At 50.3% G+C, this 17,946-nt stretch overlaps 4 protein-coding genes across 4 annotated transcripts; 2 read left to right on the top strand and 2 right to left on the bottom strand.

The window, feature by feature from the left end:
* Positions 1–213: 213 nt before the first annotated feature.
* SAPIO_CDS4744 (uncharacterized protein) lies at positions 214–1,562 on the top strand (the record flags this gene model as incomplete). The annotated part of the gene is made up of 2 exons (XM_016787220.1): positions 214–1,027; positions 1,138–1,562. The coding sequence occupies 2 exons, from the start codon at positions 214–216 to the stop codon at positions 1,560–1,562; spliced, it is 1,239 nt and encodes a 412-aa protein (XP_016643099.1).
* A 270-nt stretch (positions 1,563–1,832) lies between these two features.
* On the bottom strand, positions 1,833–3,407 carry SAPIO_CDS4745 (uncharacterized protein; the record flags this gene model as incomplete). Its single annotated transcript, XM_016787221.1, has 2 exons — positions 1,833–2,976; positions 3,043–3,407. The coding sequence occupies 2 exons, from the start codon at positions 3,405–3,407 to the stop codon at positions 1,833–1,835; spliced, it is 1,509 nt and encodes a 502-aa protein (XP_016643100.1).
* Positions 3,408–4,656: 1,249 nt separating this feature from the next.
* On the bottom strand, positions 4,657–6,447 carry SAPIO_CDS4746 (Diamine oxidase; the record flags this gene model as incomplete). The annotated part of the gene is made up of 5 exons (XM_016787222.1): positions 4,657–5,383; positions 5,542–5,693; positions 5,746–5,826; positions 5,981–6,145; positions 6,208–6,447. The coding sequence occupies 5 exons, from the start codon at positions 6,445–6,447 to the stop codon at positions 4,657–4,659; spliced, it is 1,365 nt and encodes a 454-aa protein (XP_016643101.1).
* A 5,742-nt stretch (positions 6,448–12,189) lies between these two features.
* On the top strand, positions 12,190–14,429 carry SAPIO_CDS4747 (uncharacterized protein; the record flags this gene model as incomplete). The annotated part of the gene is made up of 2 exons (XM_016787223.1): positions 12,190–13,812; positions 13,902–14,429. 2 exons carry the CDS (start codon positions 12,190–12,192, stop codon positions 14,427–14,429), a joined length of 2,151 nt encoding a protein of 716 aa, XP_016643102.1.
* Between the last annotated feature and the right edge of the window lie 3,517 nt (positions 14,430–17,946).

Genomic DNA, 17,946 nt, shown 5'->3' on the forward strand with positions numbered 1-17,946 from the left:
TAAAAGTCCTTCCAACCTCCTACGAGAAACATCAATATCAACAACGTACACTTATTAACAACTTCAGCCAGATCGGCTACTTGTTACACCACGTTCTCGAGCATCTCTCCTCAGCCACTGATCTATTTCGACATCAAAGACACCCTGACCCTTGCGAGCGATAAATCCGCGAGTACCACAATTTCAACAAGTGTCATTCATCATCTTTACAACATGCTTATCGATTGCGATATTTGGGACATTTTTAAGCCGGGCCCAAACTGGGAGTCACTCCCGCTCGTCCTGGTATCAGAGGTGTTGCGGTACTTGCCAACCTTGAACGACCTGCGGGCAGTTGTGACGGCTTCGCCAAATGCGAAAGCCGCCTACGACGACGACAAGCGACGGGTTCTGTTAGACATCATGACTCGGCAGTTTGGGACAGAAGTGATGCTAAGTATGTACTTCCACGCCAAAGCTGCGCAGTTTCGGGCTTCATCCAGGGATGTGGGAGGTGACAACGGTGTCGCGGAAGCCTTTCTGACCCTTGCAGGATACGGAGTCAGAAACAAGAAAACGGTCCTCAGGTCATGCACCCTGGAAGATGTGATCCGCATGCAGCAAAGTTATATCCACGTCGTTCGCCTAGCAGCCACGAGGATATTCGCGGGATTTCTCCGGGAATTGCCGCTAGACCATCGCCCGACTGTCATTGAAGAGCGCAGGATTCTCTGCGCTCTCTATCGATTGGACATTTGGGCGATGATGTTTAGCGAAGATTACGAGGATTCCCGAGACGATCCGCGCACAAGGCGGATGCGTCCGGCAAGGATCCTCCACCTCTTTTTTGGGTTATTTCATCCATGGGAGGCGGAGTCGGTGGCCTGTGTCCACGAATACCTTGCTAGTTATTACAACAAGGTATTCTGGAGAATAAAACTGGCGCCGCTTCTTGCTGAATGTGAAGATAATGAAGGGGTTATCGTCCGCTGGGCGTCCACAGATTGTGAGTACACGGAATCGCGCAGGTGGTATCCCTCAGAAGATTGTAAGTATCCATCCCGGTCCATCCCCGTCCAGAGAGAATAAGAGGAAGAAAGGAGAAGTGGAAAAAAATAAGAAGGAGTGGCCATTAAAACTAAAAAAAACTCATTATAGACATTGCGTGCAATCTTTGGAAACAGAAGATGATACGCATGGGCCTGCGGAGATTCACGGCTCTGTTGAGCGGCGACCTCAAGCCGCTTAACGTCCTCGATTTTGCCGACGCCGGTGCGCCCCTCGACGAGACTTTCGGAAAGCAAACGTTCCGGAAAATACGCTTCCCCGATATCCGAGACCGATGGGAAAAGACCGAACAGGCCATGGAGTTTAAGGGGGATGCCGAGGACCTGCCGCCGTTGGGCTGGGTGGCTCTCTGGGACCAGCGGTGGTCGATGTCATGGGGTCCTGCGACCCCTGACTTCGTCCGGGCGAAAGGATATACCTTTTGGGATGCGACCACCCTCGTCGATTCCGGATTACTCCCGTATTTGCAAAACATGCGGGTGTTCAGAATCCCAGACGTGGAGCAAACATGGTAGCCATCCACTGGGCTCGGACGATACCCTCGCGAAGGCCTGTGTTGTAAGTCTGGGAGGAGGAGAGTCTGGGGGAAAAGTCCGGTGTGGCGAGCTGAACGTGATACTGTTCCATTGGACTAGCTGGTCTAGTCGCCGTTCACGTCTGAACAGCTAGATGGACTACACATGAAGGAAGGTGTAGGAATTGAGTTTTCAAACATATGAAATCACGAGTCACACCGATAGAAGCAGATAGAAGCAGACAAGTGCCGGATCATAGACATGTGAATATTACGCCGGCCCGGCTCTCAGCCAACCGGTTGCCAGGCTGCCCGAGTCATTAAACCACTCGCCCTCTCCCCAAGCAAAGCTGTGCGTGGGCGACCACTTCCCATGAATCATGTTTCCGTCGGGGCCGAGACCAAACACAATGATCCGACCGTCACCCAGGCGCATGGGCAACGGCGCGCTGTTAAAGTAACCACCGAGATCTTCCCAATCCTTGGCCCACGCTCCATCCACGCGAGCTTTATGCATGAGCCTGTCTTCTCTGCCGACGGCTAGGACATCCAAATTCCCACTTGAGGAAGTCAAAACGCTAGCCATCGACTCGAAGCTACCGCCGAGATCTTCCGTTACACTATAGTTCGCAGTTGGCGACCACTCGGTGTAGTACAACTGCTTGTCAGATCCAACACCGAGGACAGCTATGGTCTCATCCTCAACTATTACCAGCGTCGGATCGCCGAGATAACCCACATCGGCGTTAGGACGACTGTTCCCCTCCCACAAAATCCATTTTCCGTCCTTATAATGCATCCACCCGACATCGTGAAGCGCGTCAGAATATCCACCATAGCTCACGACATCGACCCGTCCCGAGCCAGGACAGACAGCCGCAGGCGCTGCGCTAGTGTATCCTCCCCATTTCTGCCAGGGGTTGTCGACTGCAGGCTCCCACTTCACGCCATTGAACCGCCTGTGGATCAAGAGATTTTCCTCGTCCGTGGCAAACACTTCGATGTTGTTCGGGCCCCAGGAGCAGACAGATGGCGCGTTGATAGTTTTATTGCCCTGTAGACTCTCCCAGTCCCGCGTCCACTGACCGTTCCGATATGTCTTGGACCGCACAGAACCGTCGGACCACGCGGCGAAAACGTAAATCTGGTCATCGCCCATTGCGACGGCGGATGGCTGGCTGTCGAATTCGCCTCCTAGACTGGCCCAGTCGGCATCCCAGGCGGTCTGGTTCCCTCGACGGTACCATATCGCGCGATCGGATCCGCGGCTGAAGATGAAGAAGCCTAGATCGTTCGTGGCAGTTACCTGAGCTACGGCGAGCATCGACGGACAAACAACGCCACGGCACGAAGAGGCACGGGATGTGCTACTGGAAGTGAAATTTGTGGGGGTGCCGAAAGATGTATCGACTGGTCTGAAAGGGGAGTTCATATGAGTTACCTGTTGAAGATGGCGGATTGCATTTTCGGGCCGAACTCACTTTGGTTGATCTCGACGTTTCTTCGTCAACAGGCCTACCGTCAATCCCACGACGAGGCCAACTACAACCACCGCGACACCTGCTATTATTATCCATGTTAACCGTCGTCTCCACCAGGGCTGGACTGGCGGTGTGGCGTTCAGACTCTCCTGGATCGGGGTGTCCTTTGGTTTTTCCTCGTCGTCGACTTTGATTAATCCGGCGTCATTGTACGCAATCTTGGACTCGGCTTCATTCTCGAGCGGTACGCGCTGGATGAATCCCCCGGGCTGGAGCTCTTCTGGAAGCGCTTCAGGGAGTGTTGAGTACTCATAGTGTCTGTTTGGATCTTGGTGGGTTTCAGAATTTGGTGGTGCGTGTTCCATAATGGAAATTGTCTATCATTCCTCTCCTTGTCATTTCTGTCCTCGACGCGACGAGGGGGAAGCGGGACGAGGATAATAATAGGAGCTTGGGAGACGGGAAAAGACCTCAGCGAGAAGCCGCCTGGCCCGAAATAATCAGGTTTTCCAATCTGACGAGACCTGTCATGTCTGATTCAATCCTCCCCAGCCACCTGCCGATCCATGCTACAGGGGTGGTGCCCACTATGTGCGCTGAGTGGTTGTCTATGTTCGAGGTTACATTAAAGATACTGCCTTCTGCCACAATATGCTGCGAAACCGGTCCGAATGTGGCTTGCGACTTTTTGCTCTACCAGTTTTGCCCTCGAAGGATGAGAGCAATCCAATAGTCGTGAAGCCCACCGCGCCTTTTTACCATAAATAGCCACCCAGCCACAAAAGCTGAAGGCTCTCATCATCCTTTGGACTGAGGCAAAGTGCAGAACCTGCATATCGTCATATTCCTCCTTCCATCGTTTAAAGATCAAGTGCAGACGCTAATAAACTTACCTGGCGGGATCAATTTCGGCGATCTAACCAGTTTCGAAAGCGCCTGGAGAGATTAGTCGGGACAGCCTCCGAACGAGCATTGTATCAGACATTAAAATTTAGCAGTCAATTACACAACACTGTAGCAAAGAATAACTAGAAGAAGGAAGAAACAGATCTTAGGACGGGAATACTCGTAGAGGATATTAGGTAAACGCAGAATCTCAGGTTCTCGCTTCGCCCCTGTGAAATAATTGGGGTCATATTTCAAGGACGTGCGCACAGATGGAAACTATATAATGTGGTAAATTATAACGAACCCTTAGTACAGTAGGGTATTAGTTCTCAGTAGGGAATGTAAACTCTCCTCCTATAAAGATAGGTTGCCTAGGAACTACTGATTAGAATACGCCGCCAAGTTTGTATCGCGGATTTATATAATACTTTGGAATCGTATGTTTTCTCAGTGACCATTATGCCAACTTATTAGCCTCTAAGGCCCGAGGCTCTCAACCCCGGAACAACAGCTTGGTCGGCCACAGGGCATAGCCAGGGTTGACTGATTGGTGCTTTGTTCAGACGGCGGAACATCAAGGGCCGGATTCTTAGTAAAGAAGTTCACTGGCCGTAGCATGACTCTAGATCAGCCGATGTTAGTACTGATCCTGGAGAAGTGGAAAGAACATAGAAAGTGGACCGGACTAAAAGAGAGAAAATCTGCATCGTGTAATTCGGGGATGGCTTACTGTATCTTTTCGCAAGGCATGACGGGAAAATCCTCTATCCGAGGAATATGATTGATACCAAACTGCACCCAAACCACTATATCCTCGTTCTCCACGTTTTCTGATCTCGCCGCCCAAGACCTCACACCGTGGCCACCCCCGGACTGGTTAGTATACTGCCCACCAGCATATAGCTCCTGTGGACGATACTTTGTCACATAAATATTGTGATCGGCGAACTCGACTCGGCGGTAGTGAAAAGACTCGGTGTCGGCGAGCAGCTTCTGGAAATCGGGCACCATGATTTTATACCCGACAGGTTCCTTGTTGATAGCATTCCGGACAGTGTTGTTGACTATTTTAAAGACTCGATTCTTACTAATGTCCAAGTCGAAACCGCCAGAAACCTGGACGACCTGCTGAGTTTCGTAATATCCAGTGCCGTGGGGATTCGCCTCTGAGCGGGGTATTGCTACCGCTTCGCCGTACATGACGGTGTTATTGAAGCCGTCAATCATCGGATCGATGCGTAGGGAGAAGATATGCTGATGATGGGCAGCCAGCACTCTAGGGTGTACCACAGTGCCCCGGTTGGCATTAGCGTCCGGATGGATGTACTGCGTTGATAGGATGCCAGTCGCGCGGACTTCGTACGTGAGATCACCCGCCTGGGTCAAAATGAACGCTAGTATGTACTCGTAGTTCGATACGGTCATAATGGTCTGAAGAACCAGCTCGCGGCTTCTTGTAACGACAGCACGGCCGGTACGGTAATTCGTATGTTTCCAGCCAATCCCGGCATCCTGTTCGTGGACACAGACACAGTTGGGCCGGGCAACCGGGTTACCTGGCTATCTGCAATGAAAGCGGAAAGGTAATAAATCGAGCCTAGGCAATCACACCCTAGTTGCAAGTTGTTGGCCGTGACGCCGGCTCCCAGATCCCCCAGATCGAAAGCGGTTTTCTTGTGGTACGGGTGACGGGGGTCAGCATATGGTATGCTCATCTCAGAGAGCGAAACTCTGTAGAACAGAGATCGATTGTCATATTGGACCTTCAAAGGGTAAGCATTAGTATTCGAGAGGCAGCAGGATGCGTAAACTTACATTATAGAGAACGGGCCCCTCTCTAGCGGAGAAACATGTAGCACTGGAGCTGGCGGGGTTCATCGTCGACACCATCAGACCCTATAGAAGTTTGTGTAAGTGTCGTAATTTTGTAATTAAGTAGGAGTGCATATTGTCCCACTCAAACCCTTCATAGGGCAGTGAAGAATCAATAGGACAGGTCTGTGGGCTTACCAAATATCCAGGGCTCGACAACGACCAGAGAGGGATCTACCTTTCGTCTAGTTATCTCTCTGTGGACACTTGGGTCGTTCAAGACGATCTTCTCAACTTCCTCCGCCTCCTCGAAGTCGACCGATCCGTGCATTCGCGCTCCAAGGGCCTCGTGGCGCTCAACGGAGCTTTGAGTCAAATTCACTACGGCTTCAAACAAACTGCCCTGTTGTTCTGAGTCAAAACAAATGGGCAACATCTTGTGACAGAGACAGATGCTGAACTTACCGTGGATCCGATATAATAATTGACGAAAGCTCCGCGATCAATTGGCGGCAAAGTGAGTCCACGGGATTCTGCATCCAAATAACTCATAACTTGCTGCTTTTCGGGCTCAGGCGGAGTGATAGTCTTGAAGATGTAGCGAGCATCATGCGTGTGGTGCGATCGAATCAGAGTACTCGTCGTCCGGATTTCCTCGGAAGTGAGGGGCGATACGGGATGAAGGCGAACAGTCATCGCGGTCATCGTAGAAGCGGCTTGGTTGATGCTGTTTTCTCTTTGAACGCGCAAGAAGACGCGTTCAGAGTAAAATCTGGATGACTTACAGTATCTCTTTTTCCTAATGTGGTGTTAGACAGAGCTTCAATAGAGAACCTCCCAGGTGTCGCCGAAGAATACCTAGCTTTATACGAGTTCAACAGAGTGCACGCTCGCACTCGCTTTGCACAGATGAACGCTAATCTCCCATTCGGGAAGTTCGAAGCGGTGGCGACGACTGAGCAGGTCCTTGAAGTCGCCCTGGGGCAAGGCCGAAGCATCTGAAGGACTCTGCTACTACCTTGGTCTGACCCAATCACATCTTGACGTAATCTGCATCGGGATGAGTCGGTTCCATAAAATCAGCCGCCGGTACAATACGCTCTGCGGCGGCTTGCAGTATATGTAAACGCGAAATTGGAGCTGGCGGTCTGGCAAACTCCGTGTAAAAACACAAGGTAGGACTAGATTACGCCGACGGCGCTTTTTGGGGGTAATAAGTTCGTGTAAAGCTTAAAGTTATGCACTCACAGTAGGGCTCTAACTATTGGGCTCAGGTCCCATGCTGAGTTTATGTTAATATAAAGGGCAAGTGTAAGTCTAAGAGAGGGTTTAACTAGTATAGTAGGATTCATAGGCATACAAGGTACTGCCAATCAACCTTGCGATATAGCTGCACAGACTTACACGACCGGAAGGCCAACTCTTACTAGCAGAGGCTTCCCTGGGGCTTAAGCAATTTGCTCGTTCGCCATACATCAGGATGCAAGACGCAGAGAGTAGCCCTTCTTAGTCGACTACGAGTATCCAAAAACAGGAAGCGAAGCCACAGGGTTGGAAGTAATGCCTTTTAGCTACATAGTAACGAACTCAAGCCAAAAGCCGTATGTGAAGATGTATGCCATAGCCGGTACTGTCTGGATTTTTAGATGATATTAAAGTCAGAACCACATATATAAGTCTCGTCATAAACAAGCGTTAACATGAGTAGAAAAATACGAATGTTTAAAGATAATCGGATGCGTCAGCACATTACTATAACGATCCCGTCCCCAGGGCACTAATGTTGGTGCCCTTAACTCCTCTCACTGGATTCCGGCCGGTCCATCACGTAGGACATTCAATGCCACCACAGTCTCCCATTTGACACCCTCGAAATGCCTGCTTCCATGAAGGAACCATAGAATGACGGACAAGAGAATCGCTCCAACAGTCACAACCCAGTTACAATTGAAGGTAGCTGCTGTCCAGTTGGATGTCGTAAGAAATGACTCCATTATGACAATCCAAACGATAAACAGTATTGCAAAACAATGGATCGGTATGCTCCACCTTCCATAGTTAAAAGGGCCAGGCACAAAGTTTTGTCCTTGGTACACTCTCAAAATCATGGGTGGCAGGAAGTTCAGCATGGCCGCAACGACTACCAAAGAGTAGATGACGGAGCTCGCCTCCGCGGAGAAGCCGAATAGGAGAATCAAAATGCCACCAAAAGCCAGAAATAGGATCGAATAGACGGGTATGTTGAGCGACGTATTGATTCGTCCGATGATCTCACCGTACGGGATGCCACCATCTCTCGCAAAGGAGGCCGCAATGCAGGAGGAGGTGTATAATAACGATGCAGTACCCCAAGTACTGAGAGCGTAGAGAATGATCAAGTACGCCCCCGCTTTGGTGATCCCCCAGTGATCGACTATCATGGCGTAAAGTGGAAAACCGCTAGATCCAGGTTAGATCAGTTATTCGCTCGCTGGAGTATGACTATGGGGTACGTACGTTAGAACACCTGCAGTAGCGCCCAAGTCTTCTATGCAGAAGGCAGTTACCAGATTAATCAATAATCCGATCCCTGCGGTAGCAGCGAAGGTGATCAGCATGGACTTGGCAGAGACGACTCGAGAGTTTTTTGTGGTTTTAGCCACGTATGCCGGAGCAAACCATCCAGTTACCGACCACACGACTGCGATGAAGCTCATAGGTACAGCGACGGCATTATCCCAGTCCGAAAAGTTGTTATGGTGCCAAAAACATCGCCACCGCTAGAAAAAGGGCGATCCTGCGCTCTGTGTGTTGCTGGAAGACAGACAACGAAAATAACCAGCAGGACCAACATGGCACCGCCTGCAAAAGCAGCATTAATTCACCTGAAGTGGGGGATAATAATGCGGCGGCAAGCTCACAATTGATCATGAAAAGTATCGCCACTCTTTCCATTCGAAGACAGCATAGGGTGACCCAAAACGCAGCCATCGCAACGCCAAGCCCAATCATCTGTCCACGAGTAGCTATCCAATCCGGGTGAAACAGCCCAATGCAAATAGTCCATGCTTGTGCGCCTGCAAATAGAAAACTAGCCAGGGTTGTCATGATCTGCGTAACGTTCAACCAGCCTGAAAAGTAGGCTAATGGACGGGACCAAAGTCGCGGAGCCAGAGCTCCAGTCCACCAGTAGAATGCGCCATTCATAGGCATGGCCGAGCATAATTCAGCTGTTGCCATGGCTACAGGAAAGAAAAGAGTAGTGTGTTGGCGAGAAACTGGGTTGAGCTGTACATTTGTCCTGTTGTGGACAAAAGTGCCTGACAGTGAAACATCTCATCAAGATAGGTAGGGGCAATCCACGGGCAACTTGGCCGATCCCGCATGCCTTCCAAGCAATCCTTCCTTTGTCCAACATTGTCGCAGCTTCTTCATGTAGTGAGGTATCTGCTGCTACTGCCCGTAACGGTTCAATTTTCATCGCTTGCAGCTTAAACGTGAGGGCTGTGGTGGCAAGATCGCCTTGTTGTTGGAGATAGTTGATCTCGTTCGACATGCTCGATACATGTTTGAGAAGAGAACTGAATGAGTTCTCTAGCTCGGCAGAGCTTGTTGGCAGGTATAGGAAAGCGTTCAGCGCGAGTCTGGGCGGCCGTCGGGGAATTCCGTTTGTCGTAGTAGGAACTCTCTGCTCGTCTGGTAACGTCGCTATACTAAGTCAACTGTGTCAGGAGTGTTTCTCAGGGCCCAGGCAGAGAAGCGGAGTATCGAGGCCTTGCCCGTTTGCTTGATTTCAGTCTCTTCCGTGATTTATGCTTCGTGACTATAGAGACTTTTCTTAGGATATAAAGAGGACTATACGATATGGAAACACTCCTGCCATATCTACAGTGCATCTGACGGTAGGTTTCACAACGCAACATCTGTAAACTAAACAACTATCAGGATATATTCTACGCTCGCGATCTGAGGGTCAAGGGGCATTTCCGCGTCCGTAGCGCCCGGGAACAAGTTTCTGATTGATTTCTACGTTCTGTGTATGAGAATTGAAGCGTGGATCACTGACGATAATGCATATTCATGACCAATGGGGTTTAGGGGAAGATATATTAAGCGACGGAAAAGCTAACAGCAAACATGGAGCACAAAAGGGAAAAAAGAAAAAAGGGAAAGAGAGGAAACGAAACAAAAGAAAAGAACGAACGAAGCAAGCAAGCAAGCAAGGAAAAAGAAAAGAAAAAGCACTGCTAAACCTAAATGATCCTAGGTATCAGGGCCAGCCATTACCTTCTACGTCTCGCACCAAACTCTGAACTACGTTGCTTCGGCACTCCAAATCAAACCAAACACCCAAACCAACATCTCCTCGAGAAGAGTAGAGGGGAGCTATAAGAAGCATACTGAAGTCCATAAATACAATTAGTATCTGACTCGGCAATCTAGTTTCGATGAGGACAGACTAACCTTTGGTCATAGGATCCGCTCAAACCAGTGGCTTTTCAATCTCCACTAACTACTAGTGATGAAGGAAAGCCCTGCGCTGTATGTAGCGTGTTGTAGTCGTGGAGCGAGTCTGTTCGACGCTCGAAGTCGTGATGCGGGCCTGAACTTGTTGTGCATAGATTTGGCCCATTCTCGACCATAGGATCTTGCTGCGCCTCATCAATCGGCCAGTTCGCAAAGTCTCCCGTCTGGATCCATTACGTCGCTGTATGGCACTAGCTGAGAGTCAGAAATACGCTAGAAAATCCGGAACAGTATCAGTACTAACATAATAATACTAAATCGCCTCTGATGGAATTGTCCTACGACATCTCTTCTAGATTGAACAATGGACAGGCCACAGATTTTCTCCCTGTACATGAACCATTTGTGTGAAGATGTCATGTTCGATGCTATACTTGATTGAAATTTGGGGTGCTGGGATACTAGGAGGGAGGTAAAGAAGATGAAGTTTTTTTGAGGTACGTTTGAATCAAGGGAAGGAATCTGCCGAGAAACTTTGGCTATTTTCTTTTGTTTTCTTTTTCGGTTGTATTTTGAACTGCTTGTCAATCGAGAAGAATCAGCCATGGTTTATATATTCATCCAAATCGCACTTCAATGCACTTCTTGCGATGGCCTAATTCCAGGGCTCCATGGACACCGTGGTTGTTTTTTTTGGGGGGGGGGGGGGGGGTGGGGGATGATAGGAGATGTGGCTGTGCTTAGCACCGTGGTTCCCGGTTCACGGCTACCATAGGAATCCCCAGGAACCCTGGCTCCCCGGCGTCACGGATTCACTATGTTCTCTGGCTTTACCCTATGTATTGCTAATTTTAGATTATCTAAGTTTAAACTATAGTTATTTCTTTTCAGTTTCATTTTAAATCACTTACTAATTAAAAATCAGGTGGGAAAGCTCAAGCCTGGCTTCGGGTTGGTTGGTTGCCCCGCAGGCCGGGTTCGCGTTGGGCTCGGGCCGGAAAGGGGAAAAGATGTCTGATCTTATGATTGCGGGCGTTCTCTTCCTGCTGTGATGCTTGAGAAGAAAGTTTGGAGGGATTGGTAGACGCCAAGATATACATCTCGTGTGAAAAATGTCGTCCATAATGGGACGTCCCAACATTTCCTCTCTGACGTCTCCCGGCCTCGAGCACAGCCAATGCGGCGGAAGATACAACTGTTTTGATCGATACTCTTCAAAATAAACATCTTATACCTATCGACTCGACCGTCATGGCCTTCCGCTATTGGGGACATGCAATACAACCTCGAGGGCTTCCCTCCCGGCACAGTCTCTTGTACCGCCAGCAAGAGTAACTAGGCTCTAGGATACATCGCCACATGCCCGCAGTGTGTTGGTCTTTTAGACACACGGACATGGCCTTTACTTTGGACGGAACCTTGAGTAGCTTGAGCAAATGTGAGGTTACATCGTGTTTCCAGAGATACGATTTCCCACCAGGCGCTTGCCCCCAACGATGAGTTGATCGGCCGAAACAACCATAGAAAGGACTGAATTCCGGAATCAACGAAAGCCAGGTGAAGGGTAGTTGTCCAGAGGAATACCGGGTTTCCAGCGGCACTTCGACCGGGCCGAAAGATCTTCGAGTAAAAAATTGCATAAATGAATTTAATGTATATATCGGGGTATTGTATGAAAAGAATACTATTGGCCACTAAGCGGGGTTCAGATTGGAGGGGTAGACCGGACGCTGCGGAAAATGCCCCTCAGTTTGTGCGACCAAGCTACAATTCACAGCTCCAGTTCCACCCAGGGCAAGCAACAAGCAAACAAGCTAGAAGTTAGGCAACAGCTGGTCCCCCTCACAACAGCAAAACCAAGATCAATCTTGCGTTTGACCCTTTCCTTTTGTCTTCTTTTTTTTTTTTTTTTTTTTTTTTTTTTTTATCGCCAAAACTCCTCGCCATTCACATTCCATCCATCCATCCGTCCAAGGTGAGAGAAAGCACCCTGGGAACAAAATGGGGCAGCGCCATCAGCTCTGGATCATTGGCCGGGTTGGCGGTCGCTACCGCACTCTCGCTGTCGTCCACCATCAGTGGGCCTACGGCACGCTCCCCATCAAGGCTGCGTGGAGACTGATGCACATTCTGAGCCACCCCGAGAACAAGAGACTCGCTCGCCACGAACTCACCCATGCCGCCACATACGACGATGCTTGGTGGGCCGACAGACGGGAGAAGGCTATGAAAGGCAAGCCGTTGGAATCGGCGATCCCATTTCCTTTTCTGCTCGTCTGCCTCGTTCTCGCCAGCAGCTATGAACCGCGCAATTCAGATACCGTTCGTCCGTACGCGTCGAGGGTGCACCCTCTCGATATCGGCACCGACTGGTCTAAGACGGACAACAACGACGGATTCACCGTCGTTGACATTACGGATATCGACTCGCCAAAATACTGCTTCTTGCACCCCTGGCTATCGTATAGAGAGGATGACGACGACAGGACGACAGGTCGTATGCCCATGACCGACGAGGAATACCTCGACTACTACGCTGAATCGAGAGCGTTGTTCCCGCCGTCTATGGCTCCGTGGAAGCTCATCGATGCTGCCTCGCTTCTCGACCTTTGGCCTGATGGAGAGTGGTCGGCAAGGAGGGATTCTCCTGTCGACGGTGGAAGCCAAACATCTGACACTGTTCCGACAAACGAGTCCATCTCAGCCTCGGGCTCGGGCTCAGGCGTGGGTAAGTCTAAGCCGTCACTGTCGGAGCTCGCCCTGAAGGTGGCCGTCGAGACGGCCCTCGAACGCGAAGACGTGTTGGAAGCTCTGACTTCGGTTGAAATTCCCAATCTCCAGAGCCGCCTCCTTCGATACGTTCGCGACAATGCGGGCTTAATTGATGGCCGCCCGAATGGAACACAGCTCGTTGCGCACGCTCTGAAGGACACGGACACGAAAACCCTCGACCTTTCGTACTGGCCCTCGCTGACGGACGAGGTAATTGTCGATATCGTCAAGAATGTAAAGACCAATTCGATCGTCGAAGTTGACATCTCGAACAACCCCCACGTTACGTCCGCCAGCATTAAATCCCTCGTGGAACTGTGCCCGAACCTTCGTTCAATCATCGCCCTCAACACCCCGTCCCTACCCCTCAAGGATTTGAAGGCATCCATTGATAAATACAACACATACTGCATCCAACACTCTTCAAGTCTCCGAGCGCCCTTCGCCAATGGAGAAGTCTTTCCTCGCATCAAGGCCTCCAGCCTCGAAAACATGCTGGCCGACGTGAAGCGCTCGAACAACACCGTCACGCAAGTCTTCCATTACCTTTCATGGGCTGGGCATTTCATACTCCAGGGGTTTCCCGAGTCCAGCGTCGCCGATCCGTCTGGCATGGCTTGGCGAGTCGCTGCTAAAGCGATCGGGGAGGCCGATGATGGGCTCGAATTCAGGAGCTACAGTCAGCCCGTCCTCCGCAACATACCCGTCCACGACGTGGATCTTGGTGTTCGGAATGCAATCGAGTGGTTTCCGCAGATCTTGCAGGCGGCTGTTCATCAGAAGAAGTCGACAATGATGAATGCACAGGATGTCCCGTACCAGTGGGCAATGGCATTGAGTGTCGGCATCAAGGTATGGTTCTATTATCCCCCCCCCCCCCCCCCCCCTTCCTCTTGTCCCTGGCAGCTAATGATCGGCTAACCCATTCCTTTCTCGACTAGGACCCCTGGCGTATCTACCCCGTTCCGGCAAATGCCTACATGTGCAGCGAAATCGGAACTGGCGACGAAGTCATCCCGAGATGCCAAAGGGTCCAAGCCGGCTCGTGGACTTTGATCCTGTTCACCAAGGTTGTCAGAAGCAACCACGACCTTGAAGTCACCGAAGCACATTATGCCTTCGTGACGCGAGGAGGAGACGGAAACTTGATTGTCAAAGATCTCGAGGGTTTCAGGGACATGACCCTTGATGGTAAGGAGAAAATTTCCGGACTCGATGACCTGATTTCCCAGTCGAAACTTGGCAGGGGCGCTGCGGCTGCTGAAGCCGCGGCGACAGACAAAGGTAAAGAGGTCGAGAATGACGGCCTAATTTGTGTAGACTGGAAGAGAGTGAAGGTACTTGAAGAGGTTGAGGCTAAGGCCATTGTCGAGGACTTCATGCCAGTGTATGAGGAAGCGAGGGAGAAGAGCTCCAAGGGCAGGCTTAGTTGGTCTCATGATGAGCTTAGGGAGGCACTTATGAGCTAAATGTCAATCAGTACGTCTTGTTCAGTTCGGGCCAAACACGGCTGACCGGTATGAATGGGAACAGCGGTTAACCGAAGCGGGAGGCCCTGGCAGGGAGTGGAGAAGGTGTTACCTCGAGGATCTCGAGCTTGCTTCTCATCCCGGCTTTGCAATGGTTGGTCATAGACACCAGTGAATTTTACAATTTTGAGGAAGACTAGTTGTCTAAACTCGAGTTACCCTGATGAAGACATGCCCACGCCCTGAACAGTGTTGGTCTAGAGGTCAGCGCCCTTGGTGTGAACGTACGTATGCGCTCCGGGTCCGTGAAGTTATAATCCCGGATAAGGTATACTATGCTGCGAGGTGAATGACACCGCCTGGATTAAGTATCCGGACAACCTCATTTAAAACAGTAGAGTCTCTTCATATTAATTTGGAGGTTTCTAAGGTAGTTCTATTTACAAGTAGACATGTTGTCCCCTCGAATTGAGTTTTAGTTAGAAATGAGATCACCTCTTCTCCCCATGCGCACCGATAGTTCTCAGGAATGGGAAAGTTGGGGAAGCTCAAGTACGGCGAAGCTACATCGACATATACATCCTTGTCCCACGTAACCACACCGCTACTTAATTTGCCGTGCATACTCTCGGTTTGTGGCATAGCTTTTCACTCTATACGCAGGCATCAGACCCTAAGGCTGCAGCTCTAGAACACCTAGTGTTATGGGAGTTTCGGACACAGACCATTCGGAGAGCTCCCAGGGTACGGATATGCCGTAGGACGCTTGTTTGGAGGATCCCTGCAGTTTGCGTAGCCAGCCCACAGGCTGAAGAAGTTGAGCTCGTACCAGTGGCCGGACATGCTTTCCGAGTTGCAGCAGTGCGCACCGATAACGAAAATGCAGGCCCCAAGGTACTCGCAGGGCTCCTCGTGACCGCCATCTTCTTCCTGATGAGGGGAGAACAAGTAAAACACAAGTCAGAGATGACAAAACCCAATGTATACGCGTATCAAGATGACAGATCATGGCTCACTGTTACTTACACTGCATATGTATGAACCAGTGGTGCCATCGCACGCCGTTCGGCGGCATTCTCTGCCCGGGGTGCCGCACCGGCCACGGATTGGCTTGAGATGATTGTAACCTCTCTAAAATGGAGCAAGTGGAATGGTTAGAACCCAATGCTTGGAAGGAAGAGGAAATCAGCCAGTTTCGCCCAAACGAACCGCTCCTTCGGCTTTGCTTCCAGTAGCCATCACTGCGCAAGTCAGGCGTTCGTTGGCCCGGGGCTGAATACCGCTTACACTAATATCTCTACCCCTAACTTTAGGAGAGCTGTAATCGGGGTTCACAGAGATGATGGCATCGTATATTTCCTATCGGATAGTTATCTGTCTCATTAGACGGATTTCGCAATCGATGGAAGTTGGCAAGGAGCCGCATACGTCTATGGTGCCGTACAAAACCACAGTCTTCATCGGGAAAGATGGATCCGGTCCATTGCATACTGATATCATCGTCGACAATAAGGGGAGCCAAAGTTCTCAGGGCAATTCCCTACGGTTTCTCTCGGCTCCAAGGGCGGGAGATGCGGACGCCGCGACCTAAAACATTAATGAGATGTGGTTAAACCAACTTCCGTGAGCTTAGCATACCAGCAAGGCGGGGAGGATGATTGCCACTTGACGGAGCATGGTCATGACCGGGATTTCTAAGTACGGTCGCTAATAGTGTATGTTCTCAGGAAATATGCAGCAAGTTAAATTACTTGATGTAGAGGTTCCCCGGAGGACAAGCAGGAAGGAACAAATCCTCTATTTGTATCTGGGTGACGAAGAATGGATCCCTTACTCTAGCCAACAACCATCCAACTTACATCTATGCTCACCTCACCTCGATGCGCCGAGAGGCCGAACAATCGATGCAGCCCGCCGTCGACGCAACCTGGTGTTGGAGCATTGGTGCATAAGAAGCCAGCATTTCCACTTTTAAACAAGAAATGGTGGAGGTCTGTCGACCCATCTGTGAATATATTTGGCCGCCAAGTGCTTGGCTGCGTTCTTGCCTTGTGAAAAATGCGATTTTTACCATATGAGTTGCTGGCCATGCAGTTCATGACCCACACCACGTATTCCACCCTCATCCGAGAGCTGCTTAACTAGGGCATGCCGGTCACCAGCACAACGTCGTATTGTAGAGTCGTTGGCGAGAATGCCCGGACCGGCCAAACTAGTAAACTAGCTACTGCTGCTGGAGTAATGTTTGGGAAAGAATACAGAGGCAGAGGATTATAAATATTAGCAGGGAACAGCAGTATTCAGGCATGATGTGCGTTGCTAGAGGCTGTCCTGATAAGAGAGGGTGTGGAGCATCACCACCCATTTTGGGTTCCGCAGCAACGTCAGTATTATTATTTCAAAACCATTGGCCTCTGGTAGAACTGACAATTACGTCCTAAATCTGGTCAACACCCCGAAAGAAGCTCCGCATAGAAGTGGGGGGCGCGCAGAAGGGGAATCGAGAAACCCCACTGACGACAGGTTGAGCAGTCATCGCTCAGATGCTCCCACTTCAGGTGACGGTCATATTCGGGACCGTCTCCGGGTTTGCGCATTCGTCCGGGATTAGCGAGCATCTTTCACTGGACACGGGGTCATAGCCTTCAGCAAATCGCCCAGTGAGATAAATCTGGCAAATAGGGTTAGGGTTGCATTGAGGGCACAGATGCCATCCCATCCGTGGTGTTAGTATTCGTTGCATAGATCAATTGCTGCAACACAACCGCGCCTGAATCATCAATTGTTGTCCTGTCCACGATACCAATCCCACCACAACGGGCGCAAGACATCCGATATACCCGTGAACTACAAGGTGCTGGAGAGCACTAACTGTGTTCAGCGTCATCATGCAGAGGCGAAACGCCAGCTTGAAGCAGTGGCGTCTCTCAGCCGCAACGAGCAGCGCGAGCGGGAGGCGAAAATTGCAATCTCTCATCTGAAAGAATTCCCGGGTCATTGGATAAAAATACCAGAGCTCAACCTCGCATCCCCTCGCAGCCGTCAAAGCGCAAGACGTCAATTCATATCCCTAACCACGATCGGGTGCTCATATTTCCGGGGAAGAGGGGAACAAGCTCCCCTTCGTGGGGCGTTAGCCGGATTTCTATTTACAAGGCTTGGCCCCCTCCTCTTGAAACAATATTGGCTAACTAAGATTTTTCCAATTTCTTGGAATCAATGAGTTCATTTCATCCCCGGTGCGGTTTCTTGGCGGCTTCTAGAAAGACCCCAAACTTTGGTCCGATGGGGTCTGATACAAGTCGGATCGACAATGCGTCAACCTGTTAAACCTCTCCATCCCCGCAAGAGATCAGCCATGTCGCGACACGGCTTGTGATAGACCCGAGGTATAAATGGGAGATTTGCCTTGAATCATATTACTGGATCACGAATTGGCGATGATTACCCCCAAGTTCCCACATGACTGGAGAACTAGAGGAGCAGAGAACTTGGCATCATAAACGGTCTAATATCC

This window comes from Scedosporium apiospermum, assembly GCF_000732125.1.
Source record: "Scedosporium apiospermum strain IHEM 14462 chromosome Unknown SEQ_SAPIO_0094, whole genome shotgun sequence".
NCBI classification, from domain to species: Eukaryota; Fungi; Ascomycota; class Sordariomycetes; order Microascales; family Microascaceae; genus Scedosporium; species Scedosporium apiospermum.